The following is a 21519-nucleotide window of genomic DNA, read 5'->3' as shown; positions in this document are numbered from 1 at the left end:
ATTATACTGCCAACAGACTCCCTTCCTTCTTGTGGCCGATTGACCGGAAAGAGGTCGATGGTCAGATCTCTAGTAATTACAACCGATGAGCTATCACCCCAGTATCATTCTTTAGAGGCCGATGGTCAGCTCTCCACTAATAATAACCAATGCGGCTAAGCAGCCGCTCGGCTGTTATTACAAGCAGCGGGGGGGGGATATACCCCCTTCCGCCACCTTCCGCCGCTCACCTAGGCTCTCACATCCCACCGGAAGACCCGAGCAACCAGCCGGCGCGGCTTTGATTGGATCTCGGATGTAGTAACCTGGAAGTGACGTAACAATGTCACAACGTCACTTCCGGTTTACTGGGGAGCCAACGGCGCCAATTTTCAGAAATTGAAAGCATTCAAAAATGCTGATCTTGGTGTTTTGAATACTTTCAAGTGCAAAGGAGGTATTTGGGGTCTTATATACTCCAGATCTCTCCATAAAGAGTACCTGTTGCCGCCTATTACATTCCTTCTGACAGCAATAAAAGTGATAAAAAAAATTAAAGCGACAGTGTAAAAATAATATATATTTTTTAAAATAAATACATTTTTTTTTTTTTTAAGGCGCCCCATCCCTCCGTGCTCGTGCACCAAAGTGAACACATACACAAGTCATACACAAGTCACACCTGCAAATGTAAACAGCGTTCAAACCACACATGTGAGGTATCACCACGATCATTAGAGTGAGAAAAATAATTCTAGCACTAGACCTCCTCTGTAACTCTAGGTAACCACTAACAGGTAACCACTAAATAATTGAAAGTGTTGCCTATGGAACTTTTTAAGTACCACAGTTTGTCGCTATTCCACTAGTGTGCTCAATATTAAAGCATGTTGGGTATCTATTTACTCGGCAGAACATCATCTTTCACATTACAAAAAAAATTGGGCTAACTAAAAATCGGGCGCGACATAAAGTTTTGCAATGTCCACCCATCTTATTCCCTAGGGTCTCTGCTAAAAATCTATATATAATGTTTGGGGGTTCTAACGTAAATCTTTATGTGCTCAAGGGGCAGTGGATTGTTGTCAGTTACAGGTATGCTTATGATGGTCTGTCCCGCTCATATGTTCAGCAGGCACTGGGCTGGGCCCACCTTTTGGTGGAGGGGGGGGGCAGGACGTATTTCTTGCAGCACACAAAAACCCGGTTGTTATAAATACACACACTGAACATGGTGTGAATTCCTAAGCTAGGCTGTCTGGCCACGTTATGTTTCAGACCTTGTTTTTTTTTTTTTTTTTTTTTTTTTTTTTTTTTTTTGAAATATAGATGTTTATTGGGTTTTAACATGAAATACAGATGACTTTACGGTATAATATCATCAAAAAGTATACATTCGTTGACAAATCAAGCAATAACAGAATTGACCTAGAGTGGGTCATAAGCAATACAAAATAAACAGCAAAAAGAAAAGTGAAGTACTGTACTATACAGGAATTAGCAAGTAGTAGAGAAGGTGTCTTGTTGTATGTGTAATCCTAGGGGACTTTAGAACCTCCTCCCGGGCACCCCTTACGGGAACAATGCTGTGCCCGAGAGGAGACCCCATCCCCCAATGTAAAATAGAATACTAATGGCTAGTACATAAGGCACATGTAAAAGTATAATACCATAATACGTGTGATTGACAACAACCGTGGCGTAAAGAGTAGTAATGTTAGTATTCCTGTATTTAAAAATCTGCAAGCGGGTTTACAACGGTACCTTCAGAAGGTAGCGGGAGGTTAGTTTGGTGGTCGACCCATGTTGACCATGGTAACCATGCCCGGGAACTTCGGGCTAAAGTGCCCTGGCAGCGGGCTATCGTTTGTTCATAGGTGAAATGCAGGTGGGTCATTCTCACCACTTCTCCCACTGTGGGTGGTGAAGGTTTCCTCCATAGTCTAGTGATACAAAGTCTGGCTGAGAGTAGGACATGAACGATCGTATGTTTGAGGTGACTGGGGTAAATATCCAGGTTCAAGGAAAGAAGTGCTAAGCCGGGTTGAGAGATTACTGGCATAAGAGCTATTTCAGAGAGCAATTGGAAGATTGACTCCCAGAAAGAGGTCAGTTTGGGGCAGCTCCAAAAGGTGTGAAGCATGTCCCCTTTGTTGCCACATTGTCGCCAGCACCGGTCATCATGGGGTGCACAAAATTTCGATAATCTCGTGGGAGTTAGGTACCAACGTTGTGTCATTTTGATAGTAAGTTCCCAGAGATTAGAGCACTTGGTGGCCTGAAAGGTGGAGTTATAAGCAGTAAGCCACTGTTCAGAGGAGTACGTGTTGCCTAAATCTGATTCCCATGCAAGCATGGAGTTGCTCTTGGTGAAAATGTTTTTTTGTCTAAGTAAGTTGTAAAAAAGGGAAATGCCTCGTTTGGTGGTGGGATGGGACGTAAAGAATTGCCCTGCAGGATGAGGGAGTGTGCAAGACCATTCCGAAGTCGTAAGTAGGTAATGTCTCGTCCGGAGATAAAGGTAAAGGTCAGTATGAGGTAAATGGAATTCTGCTTGTAGAGCAGGAAAGGATTTAAGTTTGTGGTTGGAGAAGAGATCATTTATGTGGAGGATGCCTGCTTGTTGCCATTGAGTAAAGGAGATTAGGTCAATCTTGTATTGGAGAACTTGTAATGGGATTCGTAAGGCGGTTTTGGTAGGGTATGGTTGGCTGAGGAGTATAAATTTTTTCCAAACTTGGGCTGTAGCAGTCATTGTAGGAGGGATATGAGAATGAGGCGATGGAGATCTGGGATTAGATAGAAGCCATGCAGATAGATTCTTACTATGAACATAAGAAGCTTCGATTTGTCCCCATTCTGTAGATGGGGAGGGTGAGAACCAGTCTTTAGTCTGGGTCAGAATTGATGCCATATAATAGTCCTGAAAGTCAACATATCCAGCCCCCCCAGCCTTTCGGTGTTTGATTAATTTTGTGTGTGCGCTTCTACTTTTTTTACCCTGCCACATATATGAGGACAGGAGGGACTGCAGGGACCTAAAATAGTGAGCGGGAATGGGTATAGGCAAGGTCCGGAACAGGTACAATATTTGGGGGAGGTGTAACATTTTAAAGGCCGCTAGTCGCCCCATCCATGACAGCTCGAGAGACGCCATTTTGCGTAGATCTTCCTGCAATCTGGCTTTAAAGGGAATAAAATTATGCGTAAAAAGTTCTGCAGTTGTTTTGGTCAGTTGGACGCCCAGGTAAGTTATACTTTTATCGGCCCAAGTAAATGGTGTTTGTTGTTGTATAAGCAAACTAGTAGTTGAGTCTACTCCTAAATTCAAAATGCAGGATTTGGTGTCATTAACTTTGTAGTAGGATACCTTGCTGAAGGAGGCTAGCGTCTCTCGGACCGCCGGGAGGGAGGTGAGGGGATCAGATAATATGAGGATTACATCGTCCGCAAATAAGCTAATTTTATGTGATCTGTCTCCTACGTTGATACCCTTGATTAGAGGATTAGTGCGAATCGATTGTGCCAATGGTTCCATAATTAAGTTGAATATTATGGGGGATAGGGGGCAGCCTTGTCTGGTGCCATTGGATATGGCAAATGGGGAGGATAGAGCTGCAGCAGAGTATACTTGGGCTGAAGGGGAAGAATATAATGCCATAATAGCGTTGTAAATTGGACCATGAAAACCAAATTTGTGTAAGGTGGAAGACAGGTACCCCCAATGCACTCTGTCGAACGCTTTTTCAGCGTCTAGTGACAAGAGTACAGAGGGGGTACCTGAGCTCCCGGCATGATGGATGATGTCAATCATCCTTCTAGTGGCATCAGAGGATTGACGGCCTGTTGTGAAACCAGATTGGTCTTTTTGTATAAGAGTGGGAATGATGGTAAGTAGTCGATTGGCCAATAATTTGGCATAAATTTTTACATCCACGTTTAATAAGGATATAGGGCGAAAATTTTGGGGGACATTTGGCGCTTTACCAGGTTTTGGGAGTGTGACTACTATTGCGTTTAGCATCTCAGGTGGGAAGGAGGAAGAGGAGACAGCGGAGTTGAAGACTGCGCAAAGTGTGGGAGTCAGGAGGTGTTGAAAGGCTTTGTAATATTCACCGTTGAGACCATCTGGTCCCGGGGATTTATGATTTGGAAGCTTGTTGATAGTCTTCAGTATTTCAGGAGCTGTGAAAGGGGCATTAAGAGAATCTAGTTGTTCCTGTGAGACGGAAGGCAATTTGATTCGTTCTAGGAATGTATTTATTACCTCCTGTGATGGTTGAGGTGTTTGATTATCCTCCCTAAGATTGTATAAGTCCTTGTAGTAGGTTCCGAACGCATTCGCTATGTCGTGAGGTTTCAGGAGTTTTTGTTTGGAATGAGGATGAATCAAAAACGGAATTTTGGATTTAGTTTTGTACCCTTTTATTCGCAAGGCCAATAATTTCCCCGCCTTATTACCCGTGGAATACGTAGTCGCTTTAAGTTTGGTAAGTGTCTTCCCATATGATTCTAGGAGAAGTGAGCGTAGTTCGTGGCGTAGCTTAAAAATTTGCGTTTGAAGTGCAGGGGAGGGGTTCTGTTTATTTTGGGAGTCAAGGGATTCAATGGCGGTCGTGAGTTGGTCAAGTTTCAATGATCTCCGTTTTTTTTCCCTAGCTGCCAATTGGAGAAAGATCCCTCTAATAACAGCCTTGTGGGTTCTCCACACCAGCACCGGGTCAGACACCGATTGGGAATTAATAGAGAAGAATTCCTCTAAATTTTTTTTAAGAGAATTTGCAGTGTGTGGATTATGAAGAAGGTAGTTGTTTGTTCTCCAAAGATAGGAGTTAGGCACACGTAGCTTAGAATTGATAGTTATGCTGATGGGGGCGTGGTCTGACCAGGTGGTGGCGTGGATCTCCGAAGCCGACACTTGTTGTAATAAACATTTATCAGTAATAAACAGATCTATTCGTGAGTAGGTGTTGTGGCGCGGTGACAAGTACGTATAGTCGCGTTCAGTCGCGTGACAACACCTCCACACGTCGAACATTTCATTAGAATACAGGAAACTACTCAATGGTGAAGTAATTCTTTTGGTCCCAGCGGAAGAGTCAATACTATAGTCTGGCACTATGTTAAAGTCTCCACACCATATAAGGTTGCCCTGCTTGCAAGAATTCACTTTCTCCAGAAGGTCCCTTAGAAAGGACATCTGGCGATAATTCGGTGCGTACAACGAAACTAATGTATATTGGACGTTGTCTATTGTGCAGACCAGAATAATGTATCTTCCTTCTGTGTCGGTAATGCAGTTCTGTAGCTGGAAAAGGACAGTGTCCCGAACAGCAATCATTACACCTCGTTGCTTTTTAGAATAGAAGGCTTGGAAGATATGAGGAAATGCTTTGTGCTGGCAGCGGGGTGGGGAATCTCTCATAAAATGCGTTTCCTGGACACAGAGCAGATCGCATTTGAGTGACAAGGCCGTTTTCCACAGTGATGTGCGTTTGGCCGGATGGTTTAGGCCTTTTGCATTGAGAGAGACAACAGTAATTGACATTTTTAGTCCAGTGGATGGAGCAGAACAGTTAGTAGACTTACAGTTGGGAGAAGCGAGGTATTGTCGGCAAGGATATCTCTAACTCCAGCGGAGAGCAGATACCGGGCAAGATGATGAATAGAGGTTCCGTGGCGTCAGTCAAATATTCAAAATACTAGGCGAAGTTGCTTTGGATACTCTAGGTGATACTCTACGGGTATAAATCACAGTTATAATGCAGAGCAGCGATACAGCACGATGTGAGGCAGTGAAAATAACAAAGTAAACAAAACAAAACAGCTTAACTTGAAATAAGGGAACCAGTAGTGTAGAAAACAGGTCAGCGATGAATATCCCTAATGGGCGCTGACGTAACCAGGGGGAAAGTTCGGGCTCTAGAATCAATGAAGGAAACGGTCAGCCGAACCGGATTCTAAAGGTAGCTCTACTTGAGACACGGAGGGTTATACTCAGCATAGCATCAAATCAGCTGTGGGTGATGGTTTCTGCGGATAGATCCCCGATGAGATCCCCGATGAGGGGAAACACCTCCCCTGGGTGGTGGAGGATGGCTAGCCGGCGTCTCCGGGCCAATGCCCCATGACTGTAGAAGTTTCGTGCCACCTTCCACCGTAGAGATGGAATGAGGAATGCCGTTGTGTAGGACTAGAACAGTGGCGGGGTGGCGCCATTTATAGGCGATTTTATGGTTAAAAAGAGCTTTAGTAATGGATTTCAACTGTCTGCGTAGTTGAAGAGTGTGCTGGGAGAGGTCCGCGAAAAGTTGAATCTCTGAATAAGGGGCTGGCAGGGTGTTGAGGGTTCTAGCTTTAGAAAGGATTTGTTCCTTCGCTTGGTAAAAGTGGATCCTTAGTAATACATCTCTGGGAACCGTGTCCGCTAGATGGCCTGGTTTAGGGATCCGGTGTATGCGGTCTATAGTGAGTTCAATGGGCGTCAGCTCAGGTAGCATGGTAGAAAACATGGTGGTCGCAAATTTATGCAGGTCTGTGGGAGGGACCGATTCCGGAATACCGCGTATCTTTATGTTATTGCGGCGGGAACGGTCTTCAAGGTCTGCGATTTTGGATTTGATCCAATCAGTATCATCTTTCTGGGCCATACATGAGTCAACCAAGTCGTTAACAGTAATCGTGCACTCCTCCATTTTCTCTTCCATATATTGCACCCTGTCCCCCATTTGCCTCATATCAGTGGTAAACTTATGGATCAGTGATGATAGGTTGGTCATGAGGGATGATTGTAAAGAGAGGAGCATGTCCTTCATCGTGGTGTCAAGGACCGGCTGGCCTGAGGTGGGGAAGGCCGCAATGGAGGATTGCAGGGATGAGATGGCGTGTGAGTTATGCAGTTCTGTACTCACTGTGGCCTGGGCCTTGTCCGCTGTATCCAGGCGCATCCGCGCTTTTACTGGGCTTCTGGAGGATGGAGATGCTGGAGGTGAGCGGACGGATGGACATGGAGATGTTTCCCCATCCGGATCTCCAGGATCGCAGCTAGGCAGGTCTGTGTACGCTGAGGCCTGGCGCGCGGCGGTCCCGCCGGCGCCATCTTGGCTAGGCCTCTCGCGCAGGAAGGAGAGAGCTGTAAGCTTTTGGAGGTTCTTTTCCTCCTTTCGTTTGCGGGACATCGCGGCGTGTCGGTCCGGAACCTCTCCGGGGTAGGATGCCGGTTCGCCGGGTGTCGCTGGGGTCCGTGTCGCTGTGAATGTCCGGCCGGCCGACGGGAGCTCCAGGCTTAGGCTGCCATCTCGCTCGCGCGCAAGCCACGCCCCCGTTTCAGACCTTGTTTTGACACCTTTTAAACGATTGCTGGATCCAGGTGTAGTATTCTTATAGAGGCTTTCTCTACCTCTTGCGATGCGGACGCTTATGCTAGAGTCTCTACCGCTCTTTGACCTTGATATATGCGGATCGTTCATGGTAGTTGGTTTTGTGTTCTGTTTATTCTGCTGGTCAGCCCTGTGAGGTATTTGTAGTGAACGTTTTCTATGTCCATGTCCCTTTGCTTATAGCGTTTGTCCTTGGCATAGGTGTCTAAACAATCTCAAAATACACCTTGTTAGCAGTCTGACCATATCGCAATGACTCTTGAGATCATATAGTGTTTGACTGTGTGTGTGTCAGTATCCCACCTTGGTTTGGGTGTGTTTGTCAGACAATGGTGTGTTGGGTACATCCTTTCCGTCTTTTAGCTTGTTTTAAAGGTGGTATGTGGTTATGGGCTTAATGATTGGTTATTTGGGTGTCTTTTGTATTTGCTATAGTTGGAGGGGGAGATATAGTTGGGAATCGGCAGATGGATAGGATGTACGCCCTGCTATCTACCGTAGAGCATGTGTCTGCCTAAGCGAGTATGGCTATATCACACTGCTGGGCTTACAGTTCTAACTGGGTCAGGACACAGCAAGGGGATTTATCTGACCATGGTGTATCGAACGTGGAGGTTTGGGTCCTTGAGACTTATTTGCATAGTTCGGGAGTCTGCTTTTAGGATCATTCTTCAGGTCCCTATGTGGTGTTCGTGCCAGCGCGGAGGAGTACCTGTTCGTTCGGTGCACATGTGGGTACAGAGGTGCCCATCTCCTAAGAGAGCTACAGGTTTTGTTCTTACCTCTGCACGAAGGGTTGTGTATCAATACTGTACCAGGGGGTTGTTATCGTGTTGATTGTTTCCTCGTCGACTTCATGGCGGATGTGTATCGTGGAAAGTTATTTTGCGGATCTTCATGGCATTTGGGGGAGCTGGTTGCGTTGTTTAATCTGTTCTGGCTTTCCTGTGTGCCGGCGATGCTGAGACCCTTCCTTCTCCTGTTAGCCGGTGGAGGCGAGAGACGTGGGGAAAGTCGGCGTCTTCTGGTTGCAGGTAGGTATTCTCTGTGGGAGGCTTCCATTGGTTCCTCTTGTTGTCTGCCTTCACCTCGTGGGTCGCGATTCCAGTCCTGGATTACGACTGTTGGGATCCCTAAATTGTCGCAGAATGCATTAGCTTCCTCTGGGTGATGCAGGAGACAAACTCTGCCGCCTGAGCCCGCTTGCAGGCAGAAAGGAAATTTCCACCTATAGGGGATGTTCCTGTCTCTCAATACATCCAGGAGCGGACGCAAAGCTCTGCACTTTTGTAAGGTGATTTGGGACAAGTCGTGGTATAATTTAATTTCTGTGCCCCGGTATAAGATGTGTCTCCTGAGTCTTGCTTGCCTCATTATTTCTTCCTTTATTCCGAAGTTGGTTAGACATCCGATAATGTCTCTTGGGGGGTCTGTATCTCTGCCCCTAGGGCGTAATGCACGGTGTAGTCATTCCATCTCCACCGGTGTGTGGGGTGGGCGGCCTAGCAGATCATTGAAGATGTTTGGCACGGCATGAGGAAGATGATCAGAATCGATCGATTCAGGGAGTCCCTTGATTCTGATGTTTGTGACGGCGACCCCAGTTGTCTAAATCTTCGATATGTCTCTGCATCTCTCGGATTTGTGTGGAGTGGGTGCCTATGCAGTGGTGTGCTGCGTTTATCGCCTCCTCACGGCATTCTATGATCTCTTCCACCTCCTCTAAACGCCCTGCAAATCTAGTCTCAGTTCAGCTATTACAGCTGACAGGGTGTTTTTTATATCAGTGGCCACCGCTCTGAGGTCTTCAATGCTCAGGCTGTGTGCAGCTGGAGGCTGGAGCTCACATGCTGGTATTCCGGGCTGCCTCGTGGGGCTGTGGCTCACCTCCCTGGAGGCCTGCATGGCCGCGGCTCTCTCCCACGTTCTGGACCTGAAGATCTCTGGTATACTGCCGGAGAGTTGTGTGTCGGGGTCCCGCAGTGAGCGGGATCGGGTGGCGGAGGGATCCCGGTCCATTTTGCTCATCTTCTGCTTGCTTATTCTCCCGTGGTGCGGATGTAGGGGCCGTTGAGTATCAGAGCGGTAGGCTTAGGCTGCCATCTTCAGCCGCATCCAGGCCACTCCCCCATAATATTCAAATGTTAATCACAAGCGAATGAACTAATGAATTAAACTAATAAATTAAATTAACAAATTATTAAATAGTTTAAGTGAGTGCTATTACATCCATAAAGTTGAATAAAGAAATAAGTACCCTTGTCCGTGTGTGAGTGTTGACATAAGGCCCTTTGCCACACATGAATCTCATATATATATATATATATATATATATATATATATATATATATATATATATATATATATATATATATATATATAACGGAAACAACCACTTATTAACCTATCTGTAAATAAAACGGTTATCAACCTCACTACATATCTTATAGTGTGTGTGAATAGACTTATATCGAGACATATGAAGACATATAGAAAAAAACTCTTATATTTCTACTAAATAGAAAGTCCTCAAGACTAAGGCGCCAGGTGCTTGCATATTCATGGATGTCACAAAAACCCCAGCGCTCACACATAGTATGCATTAAAGGGGTTAATGTGTGTTGATTCCTTGAGGGTTCCGCTGACCAGCACTGGACGGCATAGTCCAGGTGCGGCTGGACCAGAGTCTTGTAGAGTGGTGAGAATTATCGTTTTATCTCTGGAGTTGATCCCCTTTTTAATGCCAATATTCTGTTTGTTTTGTTAGCAGCAGCTTGGCATTGCTGAGCCTATCATCTACTAGGACCCCCAGGTCCTTTTCCATCCTAGATCCCCCCAGAGGTTCTCCCCCAGTGTATAAATTGCATTGAGATTTTTGCCACCCAAATGCATTATTTTACATTTTTCTACATTAAACCTCATTTTCCATGTAGTTGCCCACCTCATTAATTTGTTCAGATTTTTTTGCAAGGTTTCCACATCCTGCGGAGAAGTTATTGCCCTGCTTAGCTTAGTATTGTCCACAAATACAGAGATTGAACTGTTTTCCCCATCCTCCAGAGTAGTAGATTAGTAGTGCAAACAAGTATATTATAAACCAATCATAGTCCGTAAATTACTGTGATTCAATAACAAGTTCATGAGTGGGCACACGTTTCTACAGGATATTACAGAAATACATGCACTTCCTCTTTATTGTGGTATTTCTAAGTTCCTAAAACTGAAATGCAGTATGTGGCAACACCTTATTTTAGGAAGTACCTAACTATAAAATCAACAGGGATCGAAGAGGCAGACTGAGCAGCGCACAGAATCGGGTTTGTCTGCAGAGGGAATCAGGTAGGTTGTAGATGTGATCATTGATTAATATTGAGGGGGGGAGGGGGGATAAGAATGGGGTCACTTTGACATAGTTGGCCAGCAAAGGGATTCATTTGATGCATTTGGCTAGTGAGGGATCACTTTGATGTAGTTGACCAGAAAGGGCTCACTTTAACACAGTTCACCAGGAAGGGATAACTTTGAGGCAGTTGACCAGAGAGGGATCACTTTGTTTCAGATGACCATAAAGGTATTACTTTAGCCCCATACACACTATCAGATTATCTGCTGATTTTTTCCTTCAGGTTTACCAAAGCCATGTAGTAGAAGGGCCTGCCTGATTGCATACACATTGAAACTCCTAAGGTTTGACCTCATATTATGTGGTTTTGGTAAATCTGAAGGAAAAACTCAGCAGAAAAACTGATAGTGTGTATGGGGCCTTTGATGCAGTTGACCAGAGAGGGATTCCTTTGATGCCTTTGACCAGAGATGTTTCACTTTGACCAGAGAGGTATCAATTTGATTCAGTTGACCAGAGAGGGATCACTTTGACACTGTTGGCCAGAGAGGGATCACCTTGATTCAGTTGACCAGAAAGGGCTCACTTTGATGCAGTTGTCAAGAGAGGGATCACTTTAACACCGTTGACTAGAGTGCGATTACTTTGATTCAGTTGACCAGAAAGGGATAACTTTGATGCAGTTGACAAGAGAGGGATCACTCCAATGCAGTTGGCCAGAGATGGATGACTTTGATTCAGTTTACCAGAAAGGAATACATTTGATGCAGTTGGCCAGAGAGGGATCACTTTGACGCAGTTGGCCAGAGAGGGATAACTTCATTAAGTTGGCCAGAGAAGGATGACTTTGATTCAGTTGACCAGAAAGGAATACATTGGACGCAGTTGGCCAGAGAGGGATCAATTGGATTCTGTTGGCCAGAGAGGGATAACTTTATTCAGTTGACCAGAAAGGGCTCACTTTAACACAGGGAGGGATAACTTTGATTATTTTGGCCAGAGGGGAATCACACTGGTGCAGTTGTTCAGCGAGGGATCACTTTGATTCAGTTGACCAGAATGGGATCACTTTGATGCACTTGACTAGAGAGGGTTCACTTTGACACAGTTGGTCAGAGAGGGATCACTTTGATGCAGTTGACCAGAGAGGGATCACTTTGATTGAGTTGGCCAGAGAGGGATAACTTTTTGGAGTTTGCCAAAGAGGGATCACTTTTACACTGTTGGCCAGAGAGGGATCACTTTGATTCAGTTGACCAGAAAGGGATCACTTTGATGCAGTTGACAAGAGAGGGATCACTTTGATGCAGTTGGCCAGAGAAGGATCACTTTAGTTCAGATGACCAGAAAGGGATCACTTTGACACATTTGGCCAAAGAGGATCAATTTGATTCAGTTGGCCAGAGAGGGATCACTTTGACGTAGTAGAATACAGAGGGATTACTTTGATTCAGTTGACCAGAGAGGGATCACTTTGACATAGTTGGCCAGCAAATGAACTACGTTGATGCCGATGGCAAGTGAGGGATCACTTTTATTCAGGTGACCAGAGAGGGGTCACTTTGACGCAGTTGACCAGAGAAAGACCACTTTGATGCTGTCGGCAAGAGAGTTGCGCAGTGTTTGAGCACCATGTCCATGTCGACACGCTGGACCCGTTTTCTCATCTAGAGTTTTTCTGTGCTTTCAGTAATTCCCACCATCTTCTAATTTGCTCCCAATGTGTCCCACCCTTCTTCCAGCCTTGTGCTCCCAGAGTAAGGTGACCAGATTTTCAAAATGAAATCCGGGGACATATTTTTTTATTTATTGGCAAATGGTAAACTATTTTATAAGCATATTTTCCTAAAATGATATATGCAGAGTATGTGGTATGTGTTTATGGAATGACTGCAGGCCCAGATTGGCCATAGGGCAAACCGGACAAATGCCCAGTGGGCCGGGGCGGCCATGCTGCAAGTACATGCGGGGCACTAAGCTCTTTGAGCCCGCGCCGCTCATGCAGCCTCTCCACGGCCGCCGAGCTGCCAGCTAAACTCAGCCCATCGGCGTTGGGAGGATGTAAACATAGAGGCCTCCCCGTGGCTGCCCGTATAGGTCGGCCATCGGTGGCAGCCTGCCAGGGGGCGTGACTGTGAAGGGGGAGGAGCCAGAGCAGACACCTGCTGCTGAGTCCTGGCAGAACACCGGATAACAAAACGCGAATTCCGCCCGTGCTCTGCGCTCACCCCCTTATAACCAGGATATGGGGAGCAGTGGGGGTGGCTGCATAGAGAACAATCATTCTCTCCATCTTCCTCCTGCAGTATCGGAATGCCTGCGAGAGGGAGAGGAGAAGCAGGAGACTGCAGGAGGAAGATGGAGAGAATGATTGTTCTATATGCAGCCGCCCCCACCGCTCCTCCTGTCCTGCTCTCTCTCTGCCACCCCCCCAGTGCGCTCCACCTCTCCCATGCCTTCTGCCACCCCCAGTGCGCTCCACCTCCCCCATGCCCTCTGCCACCCCACCAGTGCGCTCCACCTCCCCCATGCCCTCTGTCACCCCCCAGTGCGCTCCACCTCCACCATGCTCTCTGCCACCCCCCAGTGCGCTCCACCTCCCCCATGCTCTCTGCCACCCCCCCAGTGCGCTCCACCTCCTCCATGCTCTCTGCCACCCCCCAGTGTACTCCACCTCCCCCATGCTCTCTGCCACCCCCCCAGTGTGCTCCACTTCCCCCATGCTCTCTGTCACCCCCCCAGTGCACTCCAAATCCCCCATGCCCTCTGCCACCCCCCAGTGTGCTCCACCCCCCAGTGTGCTCCACGTCCCCCATGCTCTCTGCCAACCCCCCAGTGCTCTCCACCTCCCCATGTTCTCCACCACCCTCCCTGTGCTCTCCACCTACCCAAAGCTCTCCGCCACCCTCCCTGTGCTCTCCACCTCCCCCATGCTCTCCACCACCCCCCAGTATGCTCCACCTCACCCATGCCCTCTGCCACCCCCCCAGTGTGCTTCACCTCCCCCATGCCCTCTGCCACCCCCAGTGTATTCCTCCTCCCCCATGCCCTCTGCCACCCCCAGTGCACTCCACCTCCCCTATGCTCTCTGCCACCCCCCCAGTGCGCTCCACCCCCCATGCTTTTTGCCACCCCCCAGTGCGCTCCACATCCCTCATGCCCTCTGCCACTCCTCCGTGCGCTCCACCTCCCCATGCCCTCTGCCACCCCCACAGTGTGCTCCACCTTGCCCATGCCCTCTCCTACCCCCCAGTGTGCTCCACCTCCCCCATGCCCTCTGCCACCCCCCAGTGCACTCCACCTCCCCCATGCTCTCTGCCACCCCCCCCAGTGCTCCACCTCCCCATGCTCTTTGCCACCCACCAGTGCGCTCCACATCCCCCATGGCCTCTACCACCCCCCAGTGCACTCCAAATCCCCCATGCCCTCTGCCACCCCCTTGTGCGCTCCACCTCCCCCATGCTCTCTGCCACCCCTCCAGTGCGCTCCACCTCCTCCATACTTTCTGCCACCCCCCAGAGTGCTCCACCTCCCTCATGCTCTCTGCCACCCCCCCAGTGTGCTCCACTTCCCCCAGGCCCCCTGTCACCCCCCCAGTGCACTCCAAATCCCCCATGCCCTCTGCCACCCCCCAGTGTGCTCCACCCCCCAGTGTGCTCCACATCCCTCATGCTCTCTGCCAACCCCCCAGTGCGCTCCACCTCCCCATGTTCTCCACCACCCTCCCTGTGCTCTCCACCTACCCAATGCTCTCCGCCACCCTCCCTGTGCTCTCCACCTCCCCCAATGCTCTCTACCACCCCCCCAGTATGCTCCATCTCACCCATGCCCTCTGCCACCCCCCCAGTGCGCTCCTTCTCCTCCATGCCCTCTTTCACCCCCCAGTGCGCTCCACCTCCCCCATGCCCTCTGCCACCTCCCCAGTGTGATCCACCCCCCAGTGTGCTCCACGTCCCCCATGCTCTCTGCTAACCCCCCAGTGCGCTCCACCTCCCCATGCTCTCCACTGCCTTCCCTGTGTTCTCCACCACCCTCCCTGTGCTCTCCACCTACCCAATGCTCTCCGCCACCCTACCTGTGCTCTCCACCTCCTCCCATGCTCTCCACCCCCCCCCCCAGTGCGATCCACCTCCCACATGCCCTCTGCCACCCCCCCCAGTGTGCTCCACCTCCCCCATGCTGTCTGCCACCCCCCCAGTGTGGTCCATCTCTCCCATGCCCTCTGCCACCCCACAGTGCGCTCCACCTCCCCCATGCCCTCTGCACCCCCTAGTGCGCTCCACCTCCTCCATGCCTTCTGCCACCCCCCAGTGCGCTCCACCTCCCCCATGCCCTCTGCCACCCCCCCAGTGCGCTCCTCCTCCTCCATGCCCTCTGTCACCCCCAGTGCGCTCCACCTCCCCCATGCCCTCTGCCACCCCCCAGTGCTCTCCACCTCCCCCATGCTCTCTGCCACCCCCCAGTGCGCTCTACCTCCCCCATGCTATCTGCCACCCCCCAGTGCTCTCCACCTCCCCATGCTCTCCACCGCCTTCCCTGTGTTCTTCACCACCCTCCCTGTGCTATCCACCTACCCAATGCTCTCCGCCACCCTACCTGTGCTCTCCACCTCCCCCCATGCTCTCCACCACCCCCCCAGTGTCATCCACCTCCCACATGCCATCTGTCACCCCCCAGTGCGCTCCACCTCCCCCATGCCCTCTGCCACCCCCCAGTGCTCTCCACCTCCCCCATGCTCTCTGTCACCCCCCCCCCCCAGTGCGCTCTACCTCCCCCATGCTATCTGCCACCCCCCAGTGTGCTCTACCTCCCCCATGCTATCTGCAACCCCCCAGTGTGCTCCACCTCCCCCATTCTCTCTGCCACCCCCCAGTGCGCTCCACCTTCCCCATGCTCTCTGCCACCCCCAGTGCGCTCCACCTCCCCCATGCTCTCTGCCACCTCCCCCATGCCCTCTGCCACCCCCAAGTGCGCTCCACCCACCTCCCCCATTCTCTCTGCCATCCCCCATGTGCTCCACCTCCCCCTTGCTCTCTGCCACCCCCCAGTTCACTCCACCTCCCCCATGCTCTCTGCCACCCCCCTCAGTGTGCTCCACCCCCCAGTGTGCTCCACCTCCCCCATGCTCTCTGCCAACCCCCCCAGTGTGCTCCACCTCCCCATGCTCTCCACCGCCCTCCCTGTGTTCACCACTACTTATAGGTGGCAATGGTGGGCACTGATGAGGCAGCCGTGGCTCTCTTTGTGAGGGAGTGATGTCCCTCTGACAGAAGACAATGATCTGCTTTTTTTTCCCCTCACACTGACAGTGTGAGGGGAAACAAATACAGATTATCAATCTTTTGTTTACATTGCATGCTCAACTGTCATTGGCTGACAGCTGATCACGCGGCAAGGGGTCGTTATCACAGAGCGCGCCCCACGCAACCCACAGGGACATGCAGGCAGCTCATGCAGGGGAGGATGTCCATGGATGTCCTCCCAGCAATTAAGGTCCATGCTTTAGCCATCTTTCGGCTATAGCGCGGGCGGCAAGTAGTTAAAAGTCAGAGAGAACACTTTATCCCAGTCGCAAAGGGCCATATTTTAACCTAGCTCCCAGTCTCGGTCATAGAAGGGGCGGTCAGGAAATGTGTGCGATAATAAAATGCCATATGTTATAGATAAAGCATGGGGGCATTTTGAGTCAGAGAGGCACAACTCCTCAAACTGAGTTAAGTCCCCACAGAGACTTGACCTACTCAGCTCTTTATAAAAATTGCGTACTTGAAAATATTGAAGCCACTCACTCAGCCTTGTGTTCCCAGTGTGTACCAGCCTGCTTCCAGCCTTGTGTTCCCAGCGTGTACCAGCTTTCTCCCAGCCTTGTGTTCCCAGCGTGTACCAGCCTTCTTCCAGCCCTGTGTTCCCAGCGTGTACAAGCCTGCTTCCAGCCTTGTGTTCCCAGCGTGTACCAGCCTGCTTCCAGCCTTGTGTTCCCAGCGTGTACCAGCCTGCTTCCAGTTTTTCGTTTTCAATGCATTCCAGCCTTCTTTCAGCCTTGTGTTTCCATGGTTTCCCAGCCTGCTTCCAGCCTTGTGCTCCCAATGTGTCCCATCCTGCTTCAAGCCTTGTGTCCCCAGTGTGACCCAGCCTGCTTCCAGTCTTGTGCTCCCAGTGTGTTACAGTCTAGTATTCCCAGTGTGTCCCAATCTGCTTCCAGCCTTGTATTCACAGAGTCTCCCTACCTGATTCGAACCTAGCATTCCCAGTGTGTTCTAGCATGCTTTCCACAATGTGTTCCCAGTGTGTCCTTATCAACTTCCAGCTGCTTGATCCATCATCCCAGTGAGTCCCTAACTGCGTTTAGCCACGTGTTCCCAGTATGCCTTAGTAAGCCTTGCTATTTCCTTCAGCCTTATCTGTTGCCTTGTGATACATGTGCTCCTCCAACACTGCCAGGGAGTTGCGGCAGTGCAGTTGCGATCTGCTTGGGTGAGTCAGAGGACCACAGCCTGAGTATCACCTGTAGAACGATCTCTCTACCTCTAGATGGACCTTTTCAGGGCTCTCACTTTAGCGAAAGAAGCAGATTCTCCAAACATTCTGTGTCAGCTCTGTGGCTTTGGCCCATCTGCACCGCTGCCTCAACCAGTCCTGGTCATCTACTCCGACCCTCGTGGAAGATGCGTCTTAAGTCGTGATAGTAATAATACAATTAAATTCTAATGATCCCAAGGTTTTTCTGTTAAATGCTTAAAATGCTTAATTATACATTGTTATGTAAGTCGATATATTATAGAATTTATCATTGGCGTCAGTAACTTTTACAATTCTCCAAGAATAAATTCCCGATAGGTCACAATAAATGTCAATAGCATCATATTTCAGAAAAGCTCCATCTCTTATTGATAAAATGCTGTGTAGAGCGCCACTATATGTGAATTACATTACCTGAAAATCCCCCCTGGTATCTACAATATGTATATTAAGGTCTGTGTTCTTCTTCAGGGCGCTTTTATGAGAAAAAATACATATGCCAATATGGGTGATCTTCATTTAAAAAGGATGAAGAATGCATCAACAGCCAAAGGTAAGTTATTATAATGAGGGGGTATCCTCTTAATCTATTATGGACAGCTGAGGACCCGAGTCTTCATGTATAGGACACATGTCTACTAATACTAATACTGCTATAATGGCTCTACCAATCAGAAATCACTTTTTACTATATCTGTACTGAGGTAATAAAAAACAGAACCTCATTGGTTGCCCTGATTTAGTATACATTTTATACTTAAATATGATATACATGGTGATATACAATATATCTACATATTTTGTGGGAAATTAACTCAAGTGTAGAGATCATAAGGACTCTTCTTATAAGGCTTCTTCCTGACCACTATTATTAAAAACACAGATGTTACCCTGGTAGGGGGTATTGGGAATTGTTCAGCAAACAAACAATTATTAGCAGCTTCCTGGTTTGTTTTTGCAGATCTGTTGCTGTGGCCTCAAACATAGACTCTTATCTGTTCCTCCAGACAGTACCCTCTAAAACTGGACACGTGTTTCTAGCTGCCCCCTTGCAGTCATATGGACTCCTTAGGGAAGGGCAGTCTCTCCCAAAACAAAATTGCACAAGCTGGTTGCTCAAAACACACGGAGCCGAGATTGGAGAGTTCATCCCTCATAAGTCTCCACAAAGTCTCCGGGCTCTAGGACCCAAAGAGGGTTTTTCTAAACTCAGAGGAAACTGAAAATCCAGTTTCCTCCATATGACCTAAACCCCTTCGGAGCGCCTCAACCTGCCTGGGCAAAAACCCTGGGTGAGAAAAAGTCTGTGATAGAGTGTTGTAGTACTGTCACTATATATATATATATATATATATATATATATATATATATATATATAGCACCGACCCCTGAAGGAGCTGCTGGTTTAATTTGGGCTTACCGTTACCTCACCTGCTTCCTAGCCTAAAAATGTTGAAACTGACACCGAATCCTCTTTTGGATTATTTATTTAGAAAAAAGACAAAGTCTCTTAATAAAGGGTAGAGGGTTAAGGATGAGTTCAGGCACTTAAATTGCAGGGTGAAGGTATTAGAAGAATCTAGAGGATAAAACTGTTCCACAAACTGGATTCAACAACCCCCAGATAGACCTCTCTCACTAGGCCTAGCAGCTGATGGGATGCTCAGTAAAGTCTCTGCCACAGACTTGTAAGATACACTTGAGCATTACTGAGGGATTGGGATGAATTTAAAGAACTGACATACAGAACCAGCTTCTCTCAGCCAACCAGGTGATACCAAAGGAGTGTAGATCCAGGTTGCGTCCTTCAACTAAGCCTCCAGGCTCCTTCAGAGAAACCAGCCTTGCGCATGGTCTCCTCCCGAAAGAGTCCTTCCCTGGGGTTCTTCAATTGCTGGGCCTCTCCCTTCAGATGAGATGGCACCGGACCATCCCTGGATCAGTAGGCTCTGAAATTCGCTCGGGCCTATCCCTTCAGTTGCATCGCCTCGGGCCAGCCAGCCTCGAGACACAGAATGCATAGTTTCGCACCCCAGACCAGGAGGGCCACAGAGCTGGGTCAGGAGGACCACCAGAACCAAACAGACAGAAAATAATCCCCCCTAACATGGCGTTGGTACCTTAAATACCACCCCCCAGAATGCACAACAGGAAAACACTCCCACTGGGCTGGTTCTGAGAGATAAGTGGCATTCAATGCATCCAGCTAGACTTTCTACTCTTGCCGGCGGTGACAGCGACACCTACGGTCAAGGAGAACCCAGTGCAACCCAGCTGGACTGGTACTGAAACCAGAAATTTAGAGAAATTATCCTGAAGCCCAACTGTGGCTCCAGGCAACTTAATTTTTGAAAAACAATAGCGCCTGCTCATCAGGAGCCAGCGCTATATATATATATATATATATATATATATATATATATATATATATATATATATATATATATATATATATATATACAGAACCTAGGTCCTGAGGGATACTTAGTTGAAGGAGGTGCAAAACAATGCATGAAGCATTGCTGTCCATTGCTCCTCCTTGGAAATTGGCCAGCCCGGTGGAAATCCCAAAGTTCCCACAATGCACACATACACTAATATCCAAGCTGCTACCACCTACAAATGACAGGCTTGTGGGAGATCTTATTTCTGACACTCACAATTAGAGATACAGATTCAAGTGTGTAGCAATGCAGGTTTTGCCCCAAACTTTAGCTCCTTGCGTTTTAGTTAACAGGTCAACTAAATTACTTTTTCACCCACTGCTGTGAACCTCCTGATTCACAAGGAAGGTGTTCATTAGTAGCAGTATTACTACTGCCACTAATGAGTGACAGCTTCCCATTCAGGTCTGTGGTTGGCAGGACACTGTGGCTGTCAGGGGTTGAGCAACCAATGGAGCATCCCTGCCCCCATTCATCTGAATGTAGATAGTTTGACTGGGGATGTTAGTAGATGTCCTTGACCAAATATCACCACGTGGTTATATTTGCTCAGTGATGTCAGCCAGCATCCTCTGCATCAATGTTTCCATTCAGATGAATAGGGATGCATCATTGTTTGCTAGGACACCGGGGGTCACCAGCATCCAAGAACCACTATGCTGTCATTGAAGCTGTGCTGTCATTCCCAGTAAGAGGATCAGTGGCAAAAAATCATTTTGGGACATTTACTTTGCGGGACTTTCTTTGGACATTATTTTTGGGCATGATAGGACATTATTTTTTAGACATCTTGGTGCATAATTTTTTTTCTACATTTTAGTATATTATTTTTGGACATCGTGGGACGATTTGTAGACTTTGTAGGACTGTAGGACACATACTTTTTGGACATCAAGGGCCATTATTTTTGTACATCTTGGGACATTATCTTTTAGACATCATGAACATTATTTTTGGACATTGTGGGATATTATTTTTGGACATTAAGGGCAATTAACTTTTAGATATCATAGACATCATTTTCTGAACATCTTGGGACATTTTTTTTTTTTACAACATGGGACATAATTATTTTTGGACATAGTGGCACATTGTTTTTGGACATTGCAGGATATTATGTTTGGAAATCACAGGACATTCATTTTTGGACATTGTGGAACAATATTTTTTAGCCATCATAAGACAATATTTTTTGCACATACAGTAGTAGGACATGTAGTAGACATACAGTAGTAGGACATGTAGTAGACATACAGTAGCAGGACATGTAGTAGACATATGGTAGAAGGACATGTAGTAGACATACAGTAGTAGGACATGTAGTAGACATACAGTATCAGGGTATGAACCAGAACCTACACTCTCATTTGGCTATATCATGATAATGAAATAACATGAGGTGATAGTTACATATACGGTTATAGTGGAAGATTATTAAATAATAGATGTGATATAAATATAGATATATACATATAGCACTGACCCCCGAAGGAGCTGCTGGTTTTATTGGGCTTACCGTTACCTTCCCGTTTACTTCTCCATCTTGGGGGTTCCCATGGTAGATGGCCCAAAGAATGTGGAAACTGACACTGAATCTTCTTTAGGGTTATTTATTTGAAGCAGAAACAGAGTCTTTCAATAAGGATAGAGGGTTAGGAGCGAGTTCCGGTACTTTAGACTGCAAAAAATACAATGGAGTCCTTATATAAAATCCAGAGAATAAAGACCGTTTCACAACTGGATCGTACAACCACCCAGATAGACCTCCTCTCAGTAGGCCTAGCAGCCGGTAAGGTGTTTGACAAAGTCTCTGCCACAGACTTGTGAAGTACACTTGAGCGTAGGATGTTTGACA

At 47.8% G+C, this 21519-nt stretch overlaps 1 protein-coding gene across 1 annotated transcript in view; it reads left to right on the top strand.

Annotated features, from left to right (window-relative positions):
- Positions 1-10575: 10575 nt before the first annotated feature.
- LOC143962006 (asialoglycoprotein receptor 2-like) overlaps positions 10576-21519 on the top strand; it is a 51605-nt gene continuing 40661 nt past the window's right edge. Inside the window, exons 1-2 of the mRNA XM_077471349.1 lie at positions 10576-10697; positions 17692-17773. Coding sequence (XP_077327475.1) covers positions 17701-17773 — 73 coding nt within the window. The 5' untranslated portion in view covers positions 10576-10697; positions 17692-17700. The remainder of the gene's footprint in view (positions 10698-17691; positions 17774-21519) is intronic.

Source organism: Lithobates pipiens, unplaced genomic scaffold (genome assembly GCF_037356315.1).
Source record: "Lithobates pipiens isolate NorthernLeopardFrog02 unplaced genomic scaffold, aLitPip1_a1.2 Scaffold_8, whole genome shotgun sequence".
NCBI lineage: Eukaryota > Metazoa > Chordata > Amphibia > Anura > Ranidae > Lithobates > Lithobates pipiens.
The sequence above is the reverse complement of the archived record's forward strand: the minus strand, read 5'-3'. Positions and strand labels throughout refer to the sequence as shown.